Below are 24,514 nucleotides of genomic sequence, written 5' to 3' on the forward strand. Positions count from 1 at the left end.
AGCTCAAGGATAAATAGAACTCTGTAATAGTAAGATAGGGAGATGGAATTGTCCAAGAAAAAGGAAGGTTGCCCGTCAGGTAATGGCTTTCCCGTTTATACAACTGTTAAAGCTAGCATAGAGCCAGGCTTTATGGCTAACTGCTAACTCCAATTCTCAGCTGTTCCATGTCATTTCTATCAACAAGGAGAGGGTTTACATTATTTTTTAAAGGACAGATCAACATGATTGTGAACATATATTGATTAATCTAGTAAGGAGGATAATGATTTAAATGTTGGTACCTGATCAGAAACAATGTCCCTGACTGGTTTTCAGAGGATACCAGTTCCTCGAGCTGGCTTAGTCCTCAGACAATGCCAGTCTTGGCATGTGTGTTTCAGAGATTTCTTGCAGCCTCGAGGCACCTGGCCAAGGTAGAAATGAGAACTGATTGGATTTATTTCAGTCTTTGGCTTTTGAAATTACACAAGTGTATGACATCTTCAACTTCTGATGGAACACGGAGGATGTGAGCTCTGGGTGAGTTGTAGAATGAATAGATGTTAAAGTTCGAATGATGGCGCGTCTTAAAGGGCAGGTCTGTTTGAGTGATGTACAGGCTTGGGTGCCTAAGATCTCTGCCAGACTTCCTTCATCCAGGATAAGGTTTCAGATGCCCTATTAGCTCTTGTTACCACATCTTGAGCCATTTTGGAGACAGGTTTATTTCAGAGTCATACTGAGAATAGGATGCTTCTGTACGGTATCAGATGGGTTGTCGTCTAATTGTGGATCCTGAGAGATGAATACATGAGTTACACATATGATTCTAACCAAGCCAGGAAAGTTGGCAATGTTTATCAGTTGGTCCTGCTTAGGTTTTGCTGTTGAAGTTCTATGTCTTGTGTGACTCCTGTGCATCCGTTCACTACAGGTGTCGGCACTGAGAAGTCAGTATGACCAAAGGTCCTTGTATTCTTTTAGGTCATGACCTGTCCAGATCACGCATAATAAGTACAAATAGTGGTGGACGGAGATAGAGGTAACAATGCGGATTTTTCACTTTCTGCCTTTAAATGTTCTAGCCATCTAAAGCATTTGCTGAGATCATGTGACTTAAGACAAGTGTTCACTATCCATTCTAAAAAGAGAGACAGAAGACGGGGAACCCGGGCGTCTCACACTAGTCTTAGACTGCGTGCAAACTGGGTAACAGGACTGGCACATGCTACTTCACAGTGCCAGGAGGAGGTGCTGTGCTGTGCAGGTGCCTGCACTGGTCCTGGCTCCAGGGAAATGATGTTCCCTCTGGTAATTCTCTGCCTCACCTTTCTGGCCTTCACCTCCATTGACCTCTGCAAAATATCCTCTTTCCTCAGAAAAGGACAGGAGGTGGATAGAAACTGAATCTGAAAATCTCAGCAGAGATGGCTCAGTGTTTAAGAGCACTGGTTGCTATCCCAGGGTGCCTGGGTTTGATCTCAAGTACCAAGTGGTAGCTTACAAGCACCCATACATAACTCCAGTTGCAGGAGGATCTGACGCCCTCTTCTGGCTTCCCTGGGCAGGGGCATACACACAGTGCACAGACATACATGCAGGCAAAAGACTTGTGGATATAAATTTTAAAAAAAATCTAACTTTTAATGAAGAATTTAAGATCGGCACTTATCAAATGTGCCGTATCCCGTGCTCTCTGCATGAATGGCTTGGGTTGTTAGAAGTACACACCAGATGTTCTGAGGACATAACATCCGCTGAAAGAACTCAGGCTCACTGGGAAGGCTCTGGGTGTGCCTGCAAGGCTTTTCTGGGTTGTGTACTCCAGGCATGCTTCTGAAATGCAAGTGTATGATGTGTATATTAAAAGTCATTTAAATATATACAGTATATTTGTATTACAAATAGGATGCCAATCTTTTTCAGATATAACTTCTCATATGATAAAAATGTTGAGCTTAGGGAAAAGTGTGTGTGTGTGTGTGTGTATACACAAAACTTATGCCGAATTCTTGTTGCATATTACTTTGGCTGTTGGTTGCATGGCTTTAAGTACAGTGCTCTCAATGGGATAGCCAATTTCACCTTGGCGCTGTGTCATATTGTCTTGTTCCATTTGCTAAGAGATTAGGGCGTCAGCCTTTGGGGCCTCTGCTGTGGATTCTTTCATCAGGTTGGGTGATGTCATCTTTTGGGAGGTCTAGATGCCATCATCGTCCGTCTTCATCCTTGCCAGATGCTCTCACTCTGAACTGAGAAGAGAACGGAGAAAGAATGAGGTGTGTGTTTCCACAAGGGCCTCTCTTGGTACAGAAGCTGCACAGTGTACCTCTATTGGTAGGGCCTGTCCCCAGCTGATCTGAGCGGGTTTGCAGCAGGTCTGCTATGATTTCCTCCAGTAGCTGTTGACTAAAGGTAGCGAGGCTTGACCAGGACAATATAACAGGAACCTGAAGATTTGCATCTGTACCCACTGAATTCTGTGTGGTAAAGACTTGTCTTTGGAACAGCGTGTGAGGAGAGGTGTTAATAAGAGAGAGGGACAGACGGACAGACACATATAGATGGGGTGGGGTGCAGTGGTGTGTACTTCTTTAACCCCAACACTCAGGAAGCAGAGGCAGGGGGATCAGCATGAGTCGAGGCCAGCCTGCTTTCTATAGTGAGTTTCAGACCTGCAAAACTACATAGTGTGAGACCCTGTCCCAGAGAAAGAGTAGGAGGGAGAGAGAGAGATGGAGACGGAGATGGAGACAGAGACACAGAGAGAATATTTTTTTGAGCTTTCTGTGCCTTCACACCAGTTACAAGTGATTGAGTGCTGTGTGGTTTCTGTAAGAATGTTTGAAGTTATTCTAGTCTGATAACCTCCAGTATTCCTGGTTTTGTTTTGTTTTTGGCGCTGATGGCTCTACACCTCCGAATTAGTATGGGGCTCAGGATTTCTATGAAACTGTACTGGTTCAGTGTGACAGTGACCTCATTGTTCAAGGTCTTTTGCACTCCCAGCAGACACAGACACTGTATATGGAGTTTTAGGATTCGTTGTGGCGAGAGAGACCTTACATCATGGCCCAGGTGTGATTTGAGGAATCACAGGGCCAGCCGCTGCTGCTGTTTGATTTGAAATTCCTGTGCCAATGGGGCTGCGGCTCACTCTGTCTCCAGGTTTATGTACATATACAGGTACTCCAAGCTGGGACTTGATAGCAATAGAAACACATTTTTAAGACAAATTCAACAAGACTTGTAGAAAACCAGAGGGTACAAGGAGAGGACAGGTGACAATTTAATAAAATCGAGAAGGGGGAACACAAAAATGACAGGCATCATAAATTGTACCTGAATAAGTATTTGTATCACAAACAGGATTGCAGGAGAAGGAAGGGACCACTAGAGTTTTCATGTCCTCAGAGCAGAGCTTAATTGGAAAAACCATTTCTCTCTCTCTCTCTCTCTCTCTCTCTCTCTCTCTCTCTCTTTCTCTCTTTCTCAACGAGAGCCCAGTTCATCATATCTCTAAGCATATGCTGTAGTTATCAGGACCATCATGAAATGCCAGCCAGCAGCGAAGGCTAACAGTAAGAACAGAGACCACGGGTGGGGGAGAGGGTCTCTGGGCAAGCTGCAAGTTCCTGTATAAGATGGACATCTTTTAGGACTATACCAGAGGAAAATGAAGGTAGAAATGGACATGATGGATTTTTAAGTGCATGTGTGTGCTTCAGTTATGCCTGCACCCTGAAGAGCTTGCTCTCTAGAGCCAAAGCTGCTATGTGGCATGTTAGAGGAGTGTCGGAGGACAGCTTCACTTTATAACTACAGTATTGTCTTTGGATTGCATTTGGTTTACGACCTTGGCTTTCAGGCGCTGTTTGGACAGCTGACAATAGCAGTGCTGGTTGTCCTCATGTCCCTTATAAACTATGTAGTGTCAGGTGCAGGACTGTCACCAAGTAAATGCTGCCTGCGACTCTCACGGGTGCCTGAGGTCTTTATAAAGATAACCACTCTCATTTGAAAACGAGTAACATTCTAATTGAAATATTACCAGCAGAACTCTTCATTCAAGTGGAACAGTAATGTAACTGGACACTTAACCTTCTGTCTACCAATATTAGAGGTGTCTAAAGTAACCCTGGGGTACCATCGTGCTAGGTATGACCTCATTGTCAGAAGGCTTTAAATGAGTGAACATAGGAAATGCTGAACTTTAGGAGGCTCGTCTCCAGTCTACATATATGGGATCATATAAATGTTGTCTCCCAAAGAAGAAATATAACTAACATAAAAGAGCTTTAATACATATCAAGTAAATATGTATTTTCATTCTTTTCCACAGTGATCATTGTTGTCTTTTTTTGTTTTGTTTTTTTGTTTTGTTTTGTTTTGTTTTTTGTTTTTCGAGACAGGGTTTCTCTGTATAGCCCTGGCTGTCCTGGAACTCACTCTGTAGACCAGGCTGGTCTTGAACTCCGAAATCTGCCTGCCTCTGCCTCCCAAGTGCTAGGATTAAAGGCATGTGCCACCACTGCCTGGCTCATTGTTGCCTTTTCAAACAACGTTCTCCAGAGACAGATGCAGTGGGGTGTGTATGTGTGTACATTCCGATTAGAAAATCCTTGAGACTTTCTGTGATAGGCACCCCTCTGGATGCAATAGCATCAGGTTTTTAGTGTCAAATAGATTTTCCTATGTTAATGATTGTTATGGGAGGGCCCAGCCCTGTGTGGGTGGTGCTACTCCTGAGCAAGCCCCAAGAGGCTAAGCAAGCCACAGCAGCAAGCCAGCGATCTCCGTGGTCTTCTTGCTCTCAGGTTCCTGCCCCCGCTTAAGTTCCTGTTTTGACTTCATACAAGTGATACATTGTAACCTGGACAATTAAGATGAAGAAAACCCTCATTCCCCTTGTTGCTCTTGGTCATGGAGTTTTTCACAGCTGTAGAAATCTAAGACAAGCATCTTTATTGTATTTATCTTTCTGCTGAACACTGAGCTAAACCTTATGGGTAAAATGCAACTTAAACTCTTGCCCTCACAACTGTTAGAGTGAACCGAAGGGAACACTATGTGCAAGAAAAAGATGAAGAATATAAACATATGAAAAATAACGATTGTATGCTAATTAGTAGCAGCTGTGCTGAGCTGGCATGTAAGTACTTGAAATGTTAGAGTATTTTGGGGTGTTGTGGGTTCAGGGCTAAGTGAAAAGCAGAAATGGAGTTCGACTTGGCAAGTCTTTTCTGTCCTTACCCTGAAGCTGTGGAATCCAAGCTGAATAAGACATTTCCTTGAAAATAAGTTGCATATATATTTTTGTTGACAGGTGATGGCTCGTGGTTCACATAATGGCCAATGCCTATGTCTATCAGTGAGGTCCTACTGTGACATACATGGCTGCACTAGTTTGTTTATGTGTTGCTTGTGGGGCTTCTCTGATCCTGTCACGACAGGGTTCTGAAGTAAGGGGCAGAGACTCCATAGCTGTGTACAAAGCTGTTTACCATCTGGCCCTCTGTAGACAGTTTGCTGACTCTCCAATTGCCTTTTTGTGTAAACAGAAAGTAAACACATGGAGGCAGTAAATACTGACAACTGATTTTCTGGCTTGGGTCTCACAGACTAACAGATTTTAGTGCATGTCTCTGCATTTATCCCTAATTATTTTTACTATTTTTAATGGAACACTTAACAGCCAGCTCATATTTCTTTGGCCTATTCTATCATAGCTGTTGAACACACTCCTCTCTCTGTGTGTGTGTGTGTGTGTGTGTGTGTGTGCGCGCGCACGCAGGAGTGCGCATGCTCCTATGTGTGCATGTTTTAAGTGAATGTATGAATCCTTTGCTTTGATTTAATGACTCATCAAAGCAGTTGTGGTACTGTGCTTCCAAAGAGCCTGAAAGCTCAACTGGATCTCAGTATTCATTCGCATCTTTAGAGCAAAGCTTATGTAGGATACTATATATACACATAGAAACATCTAAAGGCATAGTGTTGCATCAGTAGAATGAAAATGCATATCACAGACTATGCCTTCGGTTATAGGGCTGTGTAGAAATGCTTGGCTCCTTTTGATTGTGTGTAGATAATTAAATAATTAAATTAATTAAATAATTCCCCCTTTTGCTCACTTAGAATCAGAATATTATATTTTCAAGTAAGATTATGACATCCAATAATCTATACTCTAAATCTTTGCGTATAATTTAATTTCAAAGATTTATATGCTATACTCTTTGAATAAAGTACAAAGTGTATTTAGTAAAATAGTAACTTGGTTTTGAACTGTACACTTACATATTGCATAATTTTGAACCATTCAATGGCTCAGGTGGAAATAAGGAATTTTTTTTTTTTTTTTATTAACTTGATACCTTTAGTCAAGACACTGACACTGCTATATGCATTTCTGTTTAGAATAGAGACTTTAGGAATGCTTGAATTAATTATTTATAAAAATTTAACATTTATTCTTATGTATGTTTGTGTCTGTGTGAATGCATGGTGGTCAGAGGAAGGAACTGAATTCCTGGACTTGGCATTACAGGCAGTTGGAATCTACCTAGGGTGGGGACTGGGAACCAAAACTAGGTTCTCTGTAAGTAGACACTGTGAGCCACCAAGCCAACTCTCTAGCCTTGTATATTTATTTATTAATAAAAATCTCAGGGTTTCCCCAATTCTGTAAAAGCGGTTCATGAAAAGTCCCATTCTTCTTTGGTAATGTGTAGATATTTATAGACATTTGTTAGACTGTTACACATCTCATCCATTTCCGACTACCAGTTTGACCCTCAAACGTGAGAACTTTGCTCTTATATTTTGAGACATTTGAGAAGTTTGAGAAATCAGATCTGATGGAGATAATCACGTTTATCTGGTGACTATATGTGAAATCAAATCCATCCCCCCTCTCTTTTTTTGAGACAGTCTCACGGTGTAGCCCCAGTTGGCCTGGAGCTTACTGCATAGACCAGGATGGCCTCAAACTCATGCAAATTTCCCTGCTTCAGGCTCTCAGGTGTTGGCATTATAGGTGCGCACTCCCATGGCCAGCGACTTCTCCTTTTATCCACACATCTTTATGTAGGCGTTCATTGTGGCGTTTGATAAATCTTCACCCCTGTACTCTTTCTTACTAACCCAGGCTCCCTTAGATGGTTCCTTCTGCTTTCTTGTTTTTTTTTTTTTTTGTTTTTTGTTTTTTGGTTTTTTTTTTGTTTTGTTTTTTCGAGACAGGGTTTCTCTGTATAGTCCTGGCTGTCCTGGAACTCACTTTGTAGACCAGGCTGGCCTCGAACTCAGAAATCCGCCTGCCTCTGCCTCCCAAGTGCTGGGATTAAAGGCGTGCGCCACCACGCCCGGCTTTTTTTTTTTTTTTTTTTGTCCTTCTGCTTTCTTAACATTCAGGTTAATAATATCTAAATTCCACTTTGGGGAGAAAATATGCTTTATTTAGCTTAACATGATGATTCATACTTCTATCTGTTTTCTACAGAGTGACATAGTGTTCTTTTTTGAGGTCAAATCACAAGACACTGTGTGCATCTGTCAAGTTTTATTTATTATCGATTGACAGGAAAACTGTTTTCATATTTTGACTATTGTGAATATTGACTCCATAAATGGCTGTGTGGGTATTTCTGTGGTACGTTGACTCTTTGATGTAAACTCTCAAGTGGTATAGTATAGATAGCTAAAACAGGCAATAATTGTAATTTTAGATTTTTTTTTTTTAGATACTTTTGTACTGGTTTCCATAGCTGCTGTTCTAAATTACATTCTTATATACTTTTAAAATGCTTGGTTACCTTCTGATCAATAAGGGGTAGAGACATTTAGTAGGGAATAATAGGAAGTAGAAGTTGATTTTCTAATCAGCTTCTAACACCAGCACAGTCTGCCTCAGAGGCCAGGGATGGGTAGGCCTGGTGAATTGCTACTGCCAATGTAACTATAGTTTCCACCTTTGGTATGTGACGAAGGCACTAGGGCCAAATTCACTGGATTCTAGGACCTCAGCACTCAGACATAGTTGAAGATGGAGAAGCAGTCAGGAGGAGCATCCCCTGAGAGTCATTTCAACCATGCCTCGGATTTGCTGGGCCAACTCTTGCTTTATCAAGATCCTCACAGGCTTCACAAGCATGTTAAACTCTGTGGAGCTCCAGCTTAGAGCCTCGGGTTTCACAGAATGGCCAATGTTAGAATCATCACCCTTAGAGCTATGAAACGGTACAGAATCATGGTGTGAGCTTCCAGGGGTATCAGTTCATGAGGTCAGGAATGGGTCTGCTGCCTACTGAGGTGTGGAACCTCTGCCGGGATTCGAGTCCTCTCTGGTTGACTGAAGGGATGTTTGAGATGGCAAGTCACCTTCTCGGGATCTGTTGGGAAGTCACAGCTGGCTTTACCCATGTAGTCCAGCCAGGCTTACTCTCTCTGAGGTTCTGTTGCATTTCTGCAGGGCCCATGGAGGCCTGCGGGCACAGCTCTGGGCATGGCTAGATATTTTCAGGCAGTCTAGATACCCAACCTCCATTCTTTTCTCTTCCAGTTCCCATGGAAACAGATGGGGGAGGGTGTGGAGACTGGGCATGGTACTATCTTTACCCCCGCTTTTTTTTTTTTTTTTTTTTTTTTTTTTGGTGATGGAAGGTCTGTTTCCATGGGAACTAGAAGGGGAAAGGATGGTAGTGGAGTAACTAGACTGCTTTTAAATTTCAATGACAGCTTCTGTCCTCATGGTAAAGTCCACTTTGCCCAAGTTTACAGCTAGGCCAGGAGAGTTCTTATTTCTCTAAATGTGGCCATATTTATTTGTAAGGGGAGGGAGGGGGGAGTAGGAGGAAGTTCTTAAAATATCCTTGCCAATATTTTCATTTTCCTCCAGGGAACCATTTTTAGGTGTTGGTATAAGTTATTTAAAACCCGTCTTTAGCTATTATTTTTTGGTGCGGTTTTATTGAACATAATAACATGTTTTTATTCAGAGGAAGTGTGGAGATGAGTCATTTCAAATAGAGAGTGATTTCTCTGATGTAGGGAAGCCCTTGTTGCTTGTTAGTCATTATGCATTAACCGGTGCCTGGCTCACTTGGTTGGAATGGGAAGGAGGGCCAGGGCCCCAAGGAACACATGAGGGGCCAGGTTGCCAAGGAGTGACTTACATGGAGATGCTTTGGTTAGCAGTAAAGTAAACTACCAGTACTGACATATGTAAGCGATTATTTAAAGATAACACTATTACATTCTAATAAACACAGGCCTTGGGTTTAACTCCCTGAGTGTTCAGCCGTGTCAAGAACCCCATTAGGGCTTTCGTGAGTCAGCTTTCCCTATTCCTCCTCTTGTGTGAACAGCTTGTTTCCCCTCCCCCAATCACTTACAATCCAAAGGACCACGCTGCCAAGATTCCAATGGCATCAAGGGATGTTACCCCCACACCCTCTCTAGGACTGCCATCTTTGAAGGGGTCATTAGGTACTCCTGTAACATGCAAAGACTATGCAATATGCCGTAGGAGGCTTCGGTGGTCTGTGCAGCTAAGCTCAAACTTGGGTGTATGACTCCAAAGCTGTGTCTGTCCTTGTGGTCACCACACCTTGGTAGCGGGGACAGTTGTACCATCATCAAGGGATCTGTGGAGTATTTGTCGTCGAAGGAAAGCCCCCTTGACACCTACCCCTTTGCCCTCCTCTTTATTTTTTCTTCTCTCACACGTGTTTATCAATATTTATCTTGATTTCAACTCAGCATAAGCATGATAGACTTTTGGTGATTGCATGGGTGGGTTGGGGTCTTTGGGAAACCCAGGAGGGTGATGAAGAACAGCATCAGCTTGCTTTCCTGCGAGGCATGAAAGCTGGTCTTCGTGGGTGTGACTTGAGAAGTTGTATTTACTTTTCAAAACTGCAGGAAGAAGGGACACAGGACAAGGTGCCTTGAAATGACATCTCCTTCCATTCATGCGACTCCCGGTCTGTCCCTTCTGCCTGTTTGTTTATTCTGGCTGCCTAGGACTTTCAGTCCACCAGCCTCCAGTTTCAGGAGTTTGCTGAGGAGTGAAGGTTAAGTCATTTCTTAGGTGGTGACTTCAGGGGAGCTGGGGGAAAGAATAAATAAGGGCTAGATTTTGTAGGTTAAATGTGGCATAGTTTTAAAAAGCGTGTGTGTGTGAGTGTGACTTGGACATAGGTATCCACTGAATGAGCAGGTTCTCTGAGACATCTTTCTAACCCCAAGATGACAGTTTTAAATACAGAGAAAGTTGGCAGTCAGGCTAGTGGGGTCCATGTTGGTATGGCTGATGTGGGATTTCAGTGTTGTATTTGGCGGTAGCTGCCTCTTGCTTCTAGAGCTCTTGTTGGTGTCTGGGAATTCTGTGACTTAGGCCTGTTTTTAGATGCATTCAGACAGACATCCACTAAGTTCTCTTGCTGGAGTACACTTAAGAATGCAATAGCCCCCCCCCAACCCCCGTAGCTGCTTTATAGAGCTTTGGTAGCTTGGTAAGGTGGCAGGTGTATGGCGTGGGCACATGGGAGATGTCTCTGATCCTTCCAGATTCTGTGTAGAAACACAGGTGCTCTTCACAACAGATGCAGGTTCACAGCTCCTCCACATGCAACCTTCCAGGAGAACATGAGACCATATCAATATTTCCCTGAAGATATGCGGAGTCCTGGTGATTTGTCAGCTGGTTTGGTGTGACAAGGTTTCTCATAGATGCAGTATTGATTATTGCAAGCACTGGCCACTGAGAGCTCATGTGTTATACCCTCAGGCCCAGTGGCTGCTTGTGTCGGCTCTGGAGCCAACCTCAGACAACGCCATGATGTGTGGTAGCAATTAAACATCTGCTTAACCATTCATTTCCCTGGGTTTCGGTGATCTGATGAAGTGGTTCCACCAATGGAGGCTGACTTGGTTTTAAGACTTGGTGTGAGCTTCGTGCATTGAGTTTCAAGCCATTCTCTTAGAAGGCGGAGCGAGAGATTAGACTGAGGTTTTGTATGAGTATCCAGACTTTTCCCAGATGGATGAAGAGTGTGTTATTAATTTCATATTTCTTCTTCTGGTTTCTATAAACAATAAGAAAACAGCAGACTGATTGACTGGGAATGAAAGTTCTAAGAGGAAAGAGCTGTCTGTGTGCACTGCTCTTCCAGTGCTTAGCAAGACTTTGCCTGATTTTTCTCTTAGTAGGCATTTGGGCTCTCATGAGTCTTTCTGCCAGAAGAGAGGCTGTTAAGTAACCCTGAGGGGTGTGTGTGTGAGTGTGTGTGTGTGTGTGTGTATGAGAGAGGGAGAGAGAGAGAGAGAGAGAGAGAGAGAGAGAGATTAAGCAATGCCTCATAGGTATGGGTCAACATGTGTGTGCGTGCACTTGCATGCATGTACATATACACGCACACGTGCACACACACATGCACACGCACCCCAAACTTGTTGATTAAAATTATTTTGCACTCCATGCTAGGTTGTTCTGCTCTAACATTCTACTGATGTGCAGAGAAACAGTGCATTTACCTTGGGCCAAGGCTGAGCCTTACGCATGGTCAGAAGACCTCTATCCTAGATAGCATAGGTGTACGACTGGAAGCCAGATGGGCAATGGTGATGTGAGAAATGGTTGTTCCTGTTCTACTCATGTCTGTTCGCCGTGAGCCCATGTGTGAGGACACAGCGGGGGTTGGAGAGGCCAGCGTTTGGGCTCTGGGACGGTCCTCTGTTTGTCAAGGGAGGTTGGTAGGACGTCTTGACGGTATTGTTCCTTTCTTGGGCAATGGGGAAAGCTTGAGACGTGCACATGAAGGCCTTATAAAAAAGCTTGTGCTTCACCCAGACAGTGAGTCAAAGAGGGAAGAGAAAGGAGGGTCCCGGTTGCCTGCAGTAACGCTCTGACAGGAGATGCAGAACCACAGCTAAATGCTCTTGCCAGCGCCGCTCTCACATTCCAATATTTTGGTATGAAAACATGAAAAAAATGGATATCAAGAAGCTTTTTCCTTTTAAAGGCAAAATTCTCTCTCTTCTTCTGCCACATTTCATTCCTAATCCTTCCCACACATCTTCTCTAATTCTGTACCCTCTCCTCTGCTTTTCGCCTGTTGTTAATTTTAGGTGACATGGGATGGTTTTCAGCTTTAGTTTTTGTCTATTGAGAACCTGAGAGAGAGAGAGAGAGAGAGAGAGAGAGAGAGAGAGAGAGAGAGAGAGGACAACTTCACAAACCATGAAATGAAAATCATCTTGCATCCATTTGGGTTACATATGGACCGGAGGTGGATGTATCTGGCCATTTTTTTCCTCCAAATGCTGAGGTCGTGGGTAGTAACCTCAGAGCTGGAATTCCTTAGCACTTACCGGGTATTAGTGTCTCACACTCATTATCTGTTTAAATGTGTAAGAATTCACGGGGGGTGGGGGGCAGAAGTCATCCTTATTTGTCTGTTATGCCTGAGGTAACTGCTGTCAGTTGAGGTGGCCATTAAGTAAGTGTGAAGTCACACTCACACTGAGAAGGAGGCAAACACAAGGTGGTCTGACCCAGAGCCCGGAATTCTACTCTTTGACCCATTGTGTGCGAAGCTTTTGTGTTTTAAATGGTGCAGGGTCCAGAGCACACCCAGGAATACCCCCCCCCCATTTGAATCCTCATGGCCATCAGCTTTCTTAACTAGGGTTGGTGTCCTCCTTACTTCTAAAGTGGCTGCAGGGCTGAGGCAGGAGATTGGAAAAAATGACCATGGTATTAAACATAGGATTCAGTATAGTCCAGCTCGAATGGATTGGGTACCTGCGTATTCTGGTCTCCATGACCAGTGCCGGAGATCGTTACAATATGTTCAGAAGCACACCACCGACAGATGCAACAGGAGAACACGGGAGCCTTGTGGGCAGAAACTCGGTTTGTTTGCTCACTTCTGTCTTCCCTGCCCCTAGTATAATTTCTGGTCAAAGTAATGGCCGCCACAAATTTGATGGTGAAATACTCATTGTGTCCATGTTGTAGCCTTTGGGATGTCCAGTAGGCTAGAGAGCAGGATGTATCATGGGCCAGTCATAGTTGTCTGTCACGGACTGTACTGGTATAAGCTAGTAGCAAGAGTGGCTGGTAGGGGGTGGGGAGGTGGGGTCAAAATTCGTTTTGTACAAATGACTTATTAGTCCATATTGTCTTATAATCTTGTAACGAGTAAGTCACCTGCTGCATTCTTCTGGTACAGTAAACCGTTTCCTGACCTTTGGTTGGTCTGCCATGCCCATTTTAAGACATTTTTTTTTTTCAAGACAGGGTTTCTCTGTATAGCCCTGGCTGTCCTGGAACTCACTCTGTAGACCAGGCTGGCCTCGAACTCAGAAATCCGCCTGCCTCTGCCTCCCGAGTGCTGGGATTAAAGGCATGCGTTGTGGATAAGGACTGTCCTCTAGGCTGGAGGTGGAAGCGGAATCCTGAGTAGGGTGGGAGTAGGGGAGTTTCACACTGCCCCCGCCCTGGACCCACAGTCTAGGTGTTGGTGACAGGCCAGGAGATATTTAGAGGAGCTTTTACCTGAGGACTTTCTGACTCTTTGGCAAGCCCAGACCGTTTTCCTTGCACGCGTGAGCATTGTAGGCATGCCCACATGAACAGTTTTGGCATTAGGAAGTAGAGAACATGTCAATATTCCCCTGTTCCTAGTGAGCAGGTTGGTACTGGTATGTAATCCGTACCTTCAGCCTCTCCCTTATTGGGCCATCATCTTCCTTGGTTCTGTATGCATGTACAGAGCAAGTTGGAGTTTGGACCTGGAGCCAAATCTCTGGCTCTGGTCCTGGCTTTGTATACAGCAACATACTAACTTTTGATTTGTTAGTACCTACCTCCTGTGAATCTCTGGGAGTATTCTCAGCCACGAAGTGACGGGGTCATGTGGACGGCTCCACCTGGCTTCCCCTGCTGCTGAATCCCGTGACGCAATCGTTAAGACTTAGCTCATACATAGAGGATAGATTTATTTTCTCATTTTTTTTTTGGCAGCCCCCCTGCTTTTTACAAGTAGCAGTTGAGCATTAGACTGCACGTTATTTATGTTTTCTCTAGCATTATGTTTGCTGAAGCAACATTCCAAGGAATATTGTAATAATCTCTTTCCTTGCTTGCAGCTAATCTGTGCGTTTGAATCCGGCACCGTATATTTAGCACTCGCTTCCTGAATTGTCTGCCTGAAGAAGGCACTCCTTTATTCTGAAGATATAACCAGGGCCTGTTGAGCTACCCCGAGCTAGGATAGCTTTGACATTGTAATACAAAAGCTATGGTCTGTGTTTTACCCCCAAGTCAACGGAAATGAAAGTACGGGGAATAATTCCTCACCCTGGGATTCAGCCTCCCCTAGTGGCTGGCACAAGCGTCTTTGACCCGACACCTGTGCAGATCTGTGCTCTTGTACCACGTGCATGGCAGGCATGCTTGCCTTGTGTCCTTTGGCCAGGCACACAGCCACAGGGGAATATTCAGATTGGAAAGGATCTTGAATTTCACCTCCTCAGTTTACAAATGAGGAAATGGGAGTCTAGACGGGGCAAGCGACTTGAGCAAGTCTGAGACGTGGGGCTGGAATGCAGGAGTGGACTTTCCCTGGGGCACTCCCTGTGTTTTTCTTACTGAGGTCACACCTCTCCCTCCTCGCTCTCTTCCATCCTCTCTCTTCTGCCCTTGTGTTTCTTGTCTCTTTTCTCCATTCCCCTTCCCTTCTTTCTTCTTTTCCTCCCTCCACCCTTTCCCCCGCTCCCCTCTCCTCTCCTCTCTAATCTTTAGTTGGCTTGGCCCTCGTTCAAGTTTCAACCATCTGCCCTTTGGGTAGAGGAGCTAAGTAAGTTGGATAAGGAGCACTTAGCTTTCTTTTCTGCACATCTGCCTCAATAAAAATCCGTTATCACATTGGGTTTTAGAGGTACCAGCATTGATATATTCTGGTAATGTCACGGTAGAATTCTCAAGTGTCTTCCAGTCTAGCAACAGTGCCTCAGTTTGCCAAAGTTGAGAACCAACCTCTTCAATTTTTTTTAATTTTTATTTTTTTGGTGTTATTTTTCTTCCTGGAACTTTCCTGATGGGCAGAGACAGTGAGAGGTCATTAGACACAAGCCAGGTCCTGGACTCTGAGACGCTGGGTGGCTTGCAGCTCTCTGCTGCTTCGTCTAGCCGTCACCTAGGTAACCGACACTCTGCCAGCGAAACAGTCTGTCCACAGTGAAAGGAAATAAAAACACAACTGCAGTGTTGATTCTTTGTATGCTATAATTTTTTTTTGAATGTTAACTTGATTTCAAAAGAGGATTTGCCACTTCTCTGTTGGGCTTTGGCCCCTGTGCCCACTGTGTGACCTTCCTACTTCCTGTACTGCATATCTGTTTTTATCACGTATTTCTGTGGGGGGGGGGAGGCGGGGGGGCAGGAAAGCTAAAAGAGAAAAGAAGTTGAGTTTTCATTCTTGAATGAGTCCCAGGAGGGGACTGTATCTCACATAAGTCTTTATGAACATCTAACAACTTCTACAACTTATTTGGTTCGGTTTGGGGAGTGTTTATGTTTTTAAAAATGTCCCTTCCTGTGGGGGTGTTTTTCCATTGAGTGCACTCTATTTCCTTAGTTACTGTTGCTCTGTTATGGAAGTGTTTCAAGACGGTTTTCAAGTGCAGTATTAAATTAATTTATTTCCTGGTGAGTCCTGCCCATCTTTCCAGGATAAATAGAACACTGGAGTAGGCATGAATGTGTGTGTGCGTGTGTCTGTCTCTGTCTGTCTGTCTGTCTCTCTGTTTGTGTGTGTGTGTGTCTGTCTGTCTGTCTGTCTGTCTCTGTCTGTCTCTCTCTCTGTGTATGTGTGTGTGTGTGTGGGATGCAGTGGGCTTTCTATAGAGAGTGTGAGCTTGTATGTGTGGTTCAGGCTGAGCCCGTGACCTTTTGTACTTGGTAAGTCTCCTCCTTCCTTGATCATCATCGTTATTATTATCAAGCTTAAGGCTTTTAGGTTTAAAGAACTACCCCCCAGGTTCGGAAGCTGTGGAGAACAGGAGGAGAGGAGACATATGTAAGTTGTGTTTCTCCAACACATTAGACATCTGGGCTGGTTAACCTCTGTAGGATAGACTTCCTTTTCCCTGTAGTCTTGATAAGCAACCCTTGCAAACTACCCGTTGTAGTTCAGAGGACTTCAAGCCGACTGCCTCTAAAGGGCTTCACTGGATAAGACAGTGTGAAGTGTGACCACAACAGCCCCTCATGTCTTCTACCTCGTCTTCACTAGGGGACAAACTATCGTCCCCCACCCCCATCCATCAGGAGGATCAGAGCTAAGCAGAGCTGAAGATTGCTTCTCCACCTGGTGCATAGATAGCACTTGTAAGCTCAAGGCTCAGGGCTAGGTTTATAAATAGAGACATTTTCTGGACCCTTCCATGTGCACCCGTTTGCTTTGTGTGAGGCACAGTACTTAGGAAGCACTGTGTTAAATAAACAATTATTCCCATTCAGTCAAATATTCATTCAGTGAGTGTCTCTTCACTGAACACCTGCCAGGCAAAGGTAGTGCTGTGCGTGCGGAGGAAGTTCAGAGACTCAAACAGTCAATGCCCTTGTCCTCATGACACTTACAGTAGTGAGCGAAGTGTATGCACTGTGATCAGGACCCCCGTGTGGCATAGACTGAGTCAAGTACTGGCAAACCAGATGACAGGCTGGAGCCAGGCTCTGATCTCCTTATAGGAATTTTTTTTTCATATACTCTCAGCTGTTAGTAAACTTCTCTGTTTATAAAGCTTTCTATTCATGTCTTCAGACTGTTCTTTACAAATAAATATATAACAAATTACATATTCTTTATATATTTTAAATAAAGATATCTTTTACACATTATACATACAATACATACATTAATACAATTAATTAATACATAATACAATACATTATGCAATATACAGTACGCATTATATAATATATTATCACATACCACATAATATATATTAGTAATAATAATATTAATATTAATAATAACAGTCTTACGTTGCTGTAAGTCCACTGGTTAATTTTGCCCTTTGCTCCCTGTCCTTCTAGGGACATAAAAAACAAAACAAAAGGCAATGCTAACAAATGCTAAGTGTCTCATAGCTCTGCCTTTGCTGCATAGGGGATTGGTTTTTCTGTGTAGTGAGAGACAGGTGTGTCGTTTCTTTCGTCTGAATATGGATCTCCAGGTTTCTCAGTATCTTTTATTGAAGAGACTGATGTTTTCTTCAGTGTATGCTTTTGTTAAACCCTGGGTTCTCCCTTCTGCTGCATAGGTCTATGTGCTATTTCATATTGCTGCTACGCTGCTTTGCAATGTGAAATTCGGGTGTCTTGATGGTTCATGGTTTTTTTGCTCACAGTTGCTTTGCAATTGAACTTAGGATTTTTTTTTAAAAAATTGATTTTTGTTTGTGTGTGTGTGTGTGTGTGTGATGGGTTTGTGTATATCCAAAGAAGTCTGAAGAGAGAATTGGTTACATCAGCGCTGGGGGCGCTGGGGTTACAGGCAGTTATGAGCTGCTGTGTGGGTGCTGGGAACTGAACTTGGGTGTCTTGGAAGAGCAGCAAGTATTCTCAGCTGCTGAGCCATCTCTACAGCCCTGGATTTAGAATCCATATGGTAGTTACATATATATTTAGAATTATTTTTTCTATCGCTAGGTGTAATAATATTGGTCTTTTCATGGGTATTATACTTAATCTGTACATCATGTTGGACAGTATGATAATTTTAATGATAGTAATTCTTTAATCCATGAAGTGTGTGTTCACTTCAATGTGCTTTCTTAGAGTTTTGTAACTTTATATCGTGGAGATTACTTTCTCTGTTAAATATATTGCTTCATGTGAGGCCCACACTCTGACGTCAGGCACAGAGGAGAGGCATGGAGGCTTGGCATTGGGGGTTGGGGAGAGATAGGAGGAACTTCATCAGGAACCTAAGGCACACTTAATTCACCAGCCCACGGGTCACAAGGCAAGTAGCTGCTGGCTGGTATCCGGGCACATGGTGTCACACATGGGCCACACACAGGCAGGCATAAGCACAAACACAGATTGGTACACAGGTCATATGGAAATAGACAAACACGTGTACAAACAAACACACACACAGGCAGGCTGGCAAAGATGGAGGGGAAAAGCTTAGGTCTCTGACCTCAAGGCCATATTTATACAAAATTCATACAGAAATGACATTCTGGGAGGAACAGTTACACAGCAGAGTACATCACTGCTTACTTTTTGGGGTTGCCCAGATATGTGGCATCAGTCGTTTTGTACTGACCCATAGCTCACCAGATGTCCACATCAGCTTCACCTTGTCCAGACATAAACCGGCCCTTCCTGCTTTCTGCCTCCAATACTAGTCTCCTCTCCTCTCCTCTCCTCTCCTCTCCTCTCCTCTCCTCTCCTCTCCTCTCCTCTCCTCTCCTCTCCTCTCCTCTCCTCTCCTCCCCTCCCCTCCCCTCCCCTCCCCTCCCCTCCCCTCCCCTCCCCTCCCCTCCCCTCCCCTCCCCTCCCCTCCCCTCCCCTCCCCTCCCCTCCCCTCCCCTCCCCTCCCCTCCCCTCCCCTCCCCTCCCCTCCCCCTCCTGTTTCTTGTAGTCTTGTTTCTTGTGAGTTGGAATATTTTTATTTCTTTCTCAGTGATTTTACTTTTATGTTTAAAAGTTGTCCTTATTTTTATAAAGTTCTGATCATTTCGCTTTCAGCTTTACTAACTTTGTCAGTTCTAGCCATCTTTAGTGGAGTATCTGTGTTTTCCTGCTGATAACCCAGCGGGGTTGGAGAGAAGGCTCAGCGGTTCAGAGCACCAACTGCTCTTCCAGAAGACCTGAGTTCAAATCCCAGCAACCACATGGTGGCTCACAAACATCTGTAATGGGATCTGATGCCCTCTTCTGGTGTGTCTGAAGAGAGTGGCAGTGTACTTGTTATATGTTATATATATACACTTATATACATACATACATATGTGTGTGTATATATATGTACATACACAAACACACACACACATACAAAAATAAAACAAAACAAAAAACCAGGTATTGGCAAGCAAGGATGTTTAACTACATTTGTAAATTAGACACTTTGGCATTTTTCTCTCGCCTTTTCCCTCCAGCTAGAACCTCTGATGCCGTGTTGAGTGGGAGCAGTGTTGGCAGATGTGCTGGTCTTTTCCTAGTCTTAGATAAAAATGTTTCCTCCTTTCCCATTGGTATGGCATTGGCTTTCTATCAGTCTTCTATTATCTGTTTATGCTGGTGTGTTCCTTCTGTACCTAATGCCGCGAGGAGACACTTCAGTTTATCAGATGCTTTTTCTGCCTCTGCTTACGTGGTTGTTTGGATTTGCCCTCATCCTGTTGGTGGGATGTGCCATGTGGTTTGATATCTGCTGAATCATCTTTTTGTTTTTTTGAGACAGGGTTTCTCTGTGTAGTCGTGGCTGTCCTGGAACTCAGAAATCCGCCTGCCTCTGCCTCCCGAGTGCTGGGATTTAAATGCGTGCGCCACCATGCCCAGCTCTGAATCGTCTTTTATCCCTTGGTTAAAGCTCCACCAGATCATAGTGTCAGAGTCACTTTTAAAAATTGCTTCTTCCAAAGCTTCACTGTACGTTCTTAAAGGGCCGATGGCAGCTGACATGAATTAAAGGTGGCCTTCTAAGATCTTGGGATCCTACTTTGGGAAATTAATTCCTTAAGAGCGTGAGTTCTAAGTAGCCCAAGGAAAGACACTTGGAGATTGTGGTCTTATATCTATTATTAGAGTGGCTCAGAAAATGGATACTGCATTTGAGGGTTGAGTGGGGTTCCCCTTCACCCCTTATCTCAGTGTTCACAGAAAGGTCATAGTCAGGCCTACGTTGGTTTTTGTTTCTTAGTTTCTGTAGGCCTGTTAATCTGCTGCTGCGTCGTATTTTGTAAAACAAGATCTCGCTTTGTGGCTGAGTCTGGCTTCTGTGCCTGCCCTGCCTCAGCCTTCCCAGAGCTCAGATGACAAGTATGTACCACCATGCCTAGCTAGTCTATTTATCTTCATGGTTCCCAAGGTCCTTAAGAAAGTGACTTATTTCTTTTTAATTTCAGCAAGAACAGAAGCAGAGCAGAGAACAACAGATCAGAGCAGACTGAGAGCCCTTGGTGAGGCTGAGCCTGCTCCCTGTGTGGAAGATGCTGGCCGCTGCAAGGCTGAGGCGCCCTTCGTTTTGAGGTGGGAGAGCGGGTTTCCGGCAGGACAGCTTCTCCGTTCCTGACCTCACCATGGCTTCAACTCTCTGGCTGGATGGTTGATGCGACTGTGTGTCCCCACATGATATCGGACTGTGTGACATCCGGGTAGTGCCTGCTCACAGGGTGTGGGAGCACAGCCAGTGGGCATCAGATGCTCCCAAAAGCCGGACCAGCAGAGTGATGGACTTGGACAGGCTAAGATGGAAGTGACCTGAGGCCTCGCCCAGGCAGTTTCTTCACAACAGGACAGCTGAAGAATTGAAACACAGGCTTGTCTGGGGAGCAGTATGCCGGAAGCTGGTTTTCAGGCCACAAATGCGTTCACAGGTGAGAGCACTGTCCACTTAATTGGGAGGCTTTGATGTCACTGTTAGGTCGTGGGTATCAAAATAGCAAACAACCGTATATAGCATGGAGGGGTGTTTAAACTTATAATCTGAACGCTGTTCGGAGCTAAGGGCTCAGGCTGCCATGGTGACAGATTTTGAGGAAATGATTGTATAGTCCACCTTCTCTAAATAGGGCTGTATCATTAACAGAACAATGCCTTAGTAAATTTTTTTTTTTAAAAAGGGATAGGAAAGCTCTCCAAGGGGAAACGGATTGCTGACCAGTAACCTTTCGATTTCCATCTCTCCTTTCCATCCTCAACTTGAATGCGGTGGTGGAGCCATGGCGGCTGAGAGGACTTTGCACTAAGGATCACGCACTTGTAAATGAGCAAGCACGACACGAGCATTTACTGTCGATTTTCCCTGCTGGCCGTCCGTTTGCACATTTCACAAGGAACCACTGTACTGGGCTAGTGCTAGAACCATGGCCTGAGATGATGCAGTGACCTTGGATGCTGAATTCTGGCTCTTTTCTGATTCACTTAGCATCCATTGGGAAATGACTTCCTCTTCTGGGCTTATGGTGGATCCTTGTTTATTGGGAACAATATAGACAATAGAGAAAATGTTTTTATGTAAATATAACCTTCTGGGATGGAGAAAAAATATTTTTATGAAGAAAGAGCCCTTTCCTTTGTGTGTTTTACTTTGAAGGAAAGATGAGAGAAATAGTTGGAGTGTGACTGTCGCTGTCCCTGTGAGTCTTAAACTTTTCAAACTTTGTATGGAGAGTAGGTTGGTTGTTGAGGTGCGGGGAAAAAGGGGTCAAGGCGCGGCATTGAGAGCCACGGGGACTCTTTCCTGGCTGATCTTAACCCCTTAACAAGACTTTCAGCTCCTTTCCGTCTCTCTGTGAATGAATCGTCCCGCTGTTCTGCTCTGAGGAAGGCTAAGGACACTGGCAGGAGATGTGGAGTCCACAGAGTTCTGTTGTTAGAGTTAGGTGGCCAGGCTCAGCCCCATTCTCACTGTGGGAACATGGGTTAATTCCAAAGGCCTCAGAATCCTTGGATGTAACCTGGGGGGGCCTGAACTAAAAGCTCTTTTGTCTGGAGCAGTGATGGGGGAAAGTTATCCCCAAATGATCAAATGAGAACAAAGGTAGTCTCCTTAGCACTATCTTCATCAGCTTCGGCAGCCATCCCACCTGGCCTTCTAATTACTGAGTAGGCCAGGCACCTTCGGTAGTTTTGATTTCAAAACCTGCATATTTGTGGATGTCATTTCACTTCCTATGGTGGGTAGTGACTTGTTTGTCACCTAGCCTCCTTGATACCTGGAAGGTAACTAAGGACGGGAGATATGTAGAGATATGTGTCAAGAGCGTCCAAAGAGCCGTTCTGAGAAGAAGAGGGGACAAGGATGGAAAGGGGAGAGGAACTGGGACAAGAGGAAGAACATGGGATTCATCACCCCAGCCTAGTCCCCGGGCTGGCCCAGAGGTTGTCTCTGCTTCCAAGACTGTGAACAGTTCCTATAGCTGCTGTTTCCTTCCTGACTCCTGAGGCTGCTTCGATACCTGCCTTGCCAGCCTACATAGACCACTACCGGTTCCTTGTGGTCTCCACTTAGGCACATCCAGCCCTCCCCACTCCTCCATCCCAAGGACAAAGGAAGTCAGACCAACCTGGGGTTCTGTGTGAAGCAATAAGCAGAACCCCACACATTCGACCTGGAGAATCCCAGATGGGTAACACAGGGCTCTTCAGACATGAAGGCCCACATCAGTGATGGCAGCTACTGTAATTTCCAGCTGCATCTGCTCCCGGTAGCTCCCTCCACCCACCACAGCCTTGCTCCGTCCGTTCTCAGGCAGCTCCTCCCTCACTCTCATTCTCTTATCTCACCCTTTTCTTAGGAACTCTATTTCTTTATCCTTTTATCGATTCCTAGTTGTGTTGGCCTGCTTCAAGAACAATCACACGCGACCTGGGGATGGAACACAGGTCATTAGCCTTGGTGGCAAACTGCCTTTGCTTACTGAGTCATCTTGGCAGCTTTCAGTGACTTTTTTTTTTTTTTTTGTCTTATAGGGTTCTGTTTATTTTTTCTACCTGCCCTGAGCTCTGGGGACAGTACACACAGTGGGTCTTCCAATTAGTCCCCAATATCTCTGCCAATCTGTGACTTACCTTAGAGACAAAAGCAGGAACATTGTCCAATCTAATTACCTTGGGCACTCTGAACCTCTGGAAAATGTCTTCTAATATCTTCTTAGCTACCGTGGTAGCTGTTTTCTGCTTGGGGGGAAAGCCTCAGCCCATCCAGAGAAAGTATCCACAAACGCTAGAAGGTATTTGTAAACGTATTTTTCTGGCTTAACTTCTGTAAAATCGACCTCCCAATAGACTCCAGGCTGTTCTCCCCTACGTCTTTTGCCCTGTTTACTCTTGGCTGCAGAAGCATTCACTGGCTGGCATTCCTTACACTGTTCTACTATCTTCCTGGCCCAGAATCTGAGGTCCATTATATATACTTTCGGTTCCTTAACTGTTGGACAAGCTTTTTATCTCCTAAATGAGTCCATCTGTGCATTTGGCCTAGTAAGTCTTTTGCTCGCTTTCTGGAAAGTATAGTTCTCTCATCTTGTGTGCACCATTGTCCCTTTTTCTCTTGGTAATAGTTGGTAGGGTGGCTAGCAATCTGAGTCCTTTCTTCTTCTATATATTTTAAGTGAAGCCGCCCCTTAGTCCAGTCCCATTTTCCAGCAAGTGTGTTTTTGCAGGCCCATAACTGGGATAGGCTCCTGCATAGACAGTTCTTAAGCCACTTGATTCTGCCTGGTCATTGCACCGGACCACTGAGTTTCTTCTCCTCTGATGTCCTGGGCAGTAAATAATACTCACAGTTGCTGGCTTCATTAGGGCATTCAAGAGGTCCAAGATTTCCTGTTTCCTCTGATGAGAGCAGTCCTCTCTCTTGGCATATAGTCCTGTGGACGTGCACGTGGCCTGTGGCAAAGGCATACCTGCTATCTGTGTGGATGTTAATTTTCTTGCTGGCTCCCAAGTTCCAAGGCCTTGGTGAGGGCTATTAGCTCCTCTTGCTGTGTTAACATGCTATTGGGTAGAGGTTGTGCCCAGATGACATTTGTGCAATCCCCCACAGCAACACCTGCTCGTCCCTAATCTTTATGGAGAAAACTGCTCCTGTCTGTAAACCAGGTAGCCTGCCTGGGCTTTCAGCAGGTTAGTTATGGCCTGTCGGGCGGGAAGTGTATCTGGGCCCCCATTTTGGAGAGTATGTCTCACCCCAACAGAGGGTAGGGACAGTCTGGGGCAACCCTAAATGAATGGAATACCCGGCCCATCCCTAGGTCCACTGTTCTTTGGGTAGTCCATGAATACGTTTTAGTGGCTTTTTGGACCCATGATCTTTTCTTGGAAACAGGGCCATCGGCTTGGAGAACCCAGTGTTGAGTTGTGTCCACCAAGAATTGAGTGGGTTTCCCCTCCACTCGCAGAGTTACCCTGGGTTCGGGGAGGGGGTCCAAACCCTGTCCTCTAATCACTGTCTTCACCCAGGGCTAAGACCTTTGTCTTTTGGGGGCACTTTTTCCAAGGCCTGGGACTTCCTGCTCCTGACTTCTGTTTCTAGGGCACTTGAGCCCAGTGGCCTCTCTCCTTGCAGTATACGCACTGGTCCTTTTCAAGGGGTTTTCTGTCTATCTTTGGTTTGAGTCTCTCTTCTCTGCTTTCCCTAACTACTGTAGCCTGGACTCTCTGTCACTTTTCTTTTTTTCTTTTTTCTTTTGTTCAACTTTTATATTCATAGCCTTTCATACCCTGAAAATATCATTAATGAATATTTAATACTATCCATAGCTGAGGATTCTATATCTAATC

The 24,514-nt window shown here is 44.6% G+C and overlaps 1 protein-coding gene across 12 annotated transcripts in view; it reads left to right on the forward strand.

Moving 5' to 3' along the window:
• The window catches only part of Ldlrad4 (low density lipoprotein receptor class A domain containing 4), a 322,460-nt gene that overhangs the window by 105,670 nt on the left and 192,276 nt on the right, over nucleotides 1-24,514 (forward strand). For all 12 annotated transcript variants that reach the window (XM_029472270.2, XM_085833737.1, XM_085833736.1 and 9 more), the window contains one exon: nucleotides 20,134-20,604. In XM_029472270.2, the coding sequence (XP_029328130.1) occupies nucleotides 20,565-20,604 (40 nt within the window). In that variant the 5' untranslated portion in view covers nucleotides 20,134-20,564. The remainder of the gene's footprint in view (nucleotides 1-20,133; nucleotides 20,605-24,514) is intronic.

Source organism: Mus caroli, unplaced genomic scaffold, assembly GCF_978045245.1.
Source record: "Mus caroli unplaced genomic scaffold, Mus_caroli_1 scaffold_19, whole genome shotgun sequence".
NCBI lineage: Eukaryota > Metazoa > Chordata > Mammalia > Rodentia > Muridae > Mus > Mus caroli.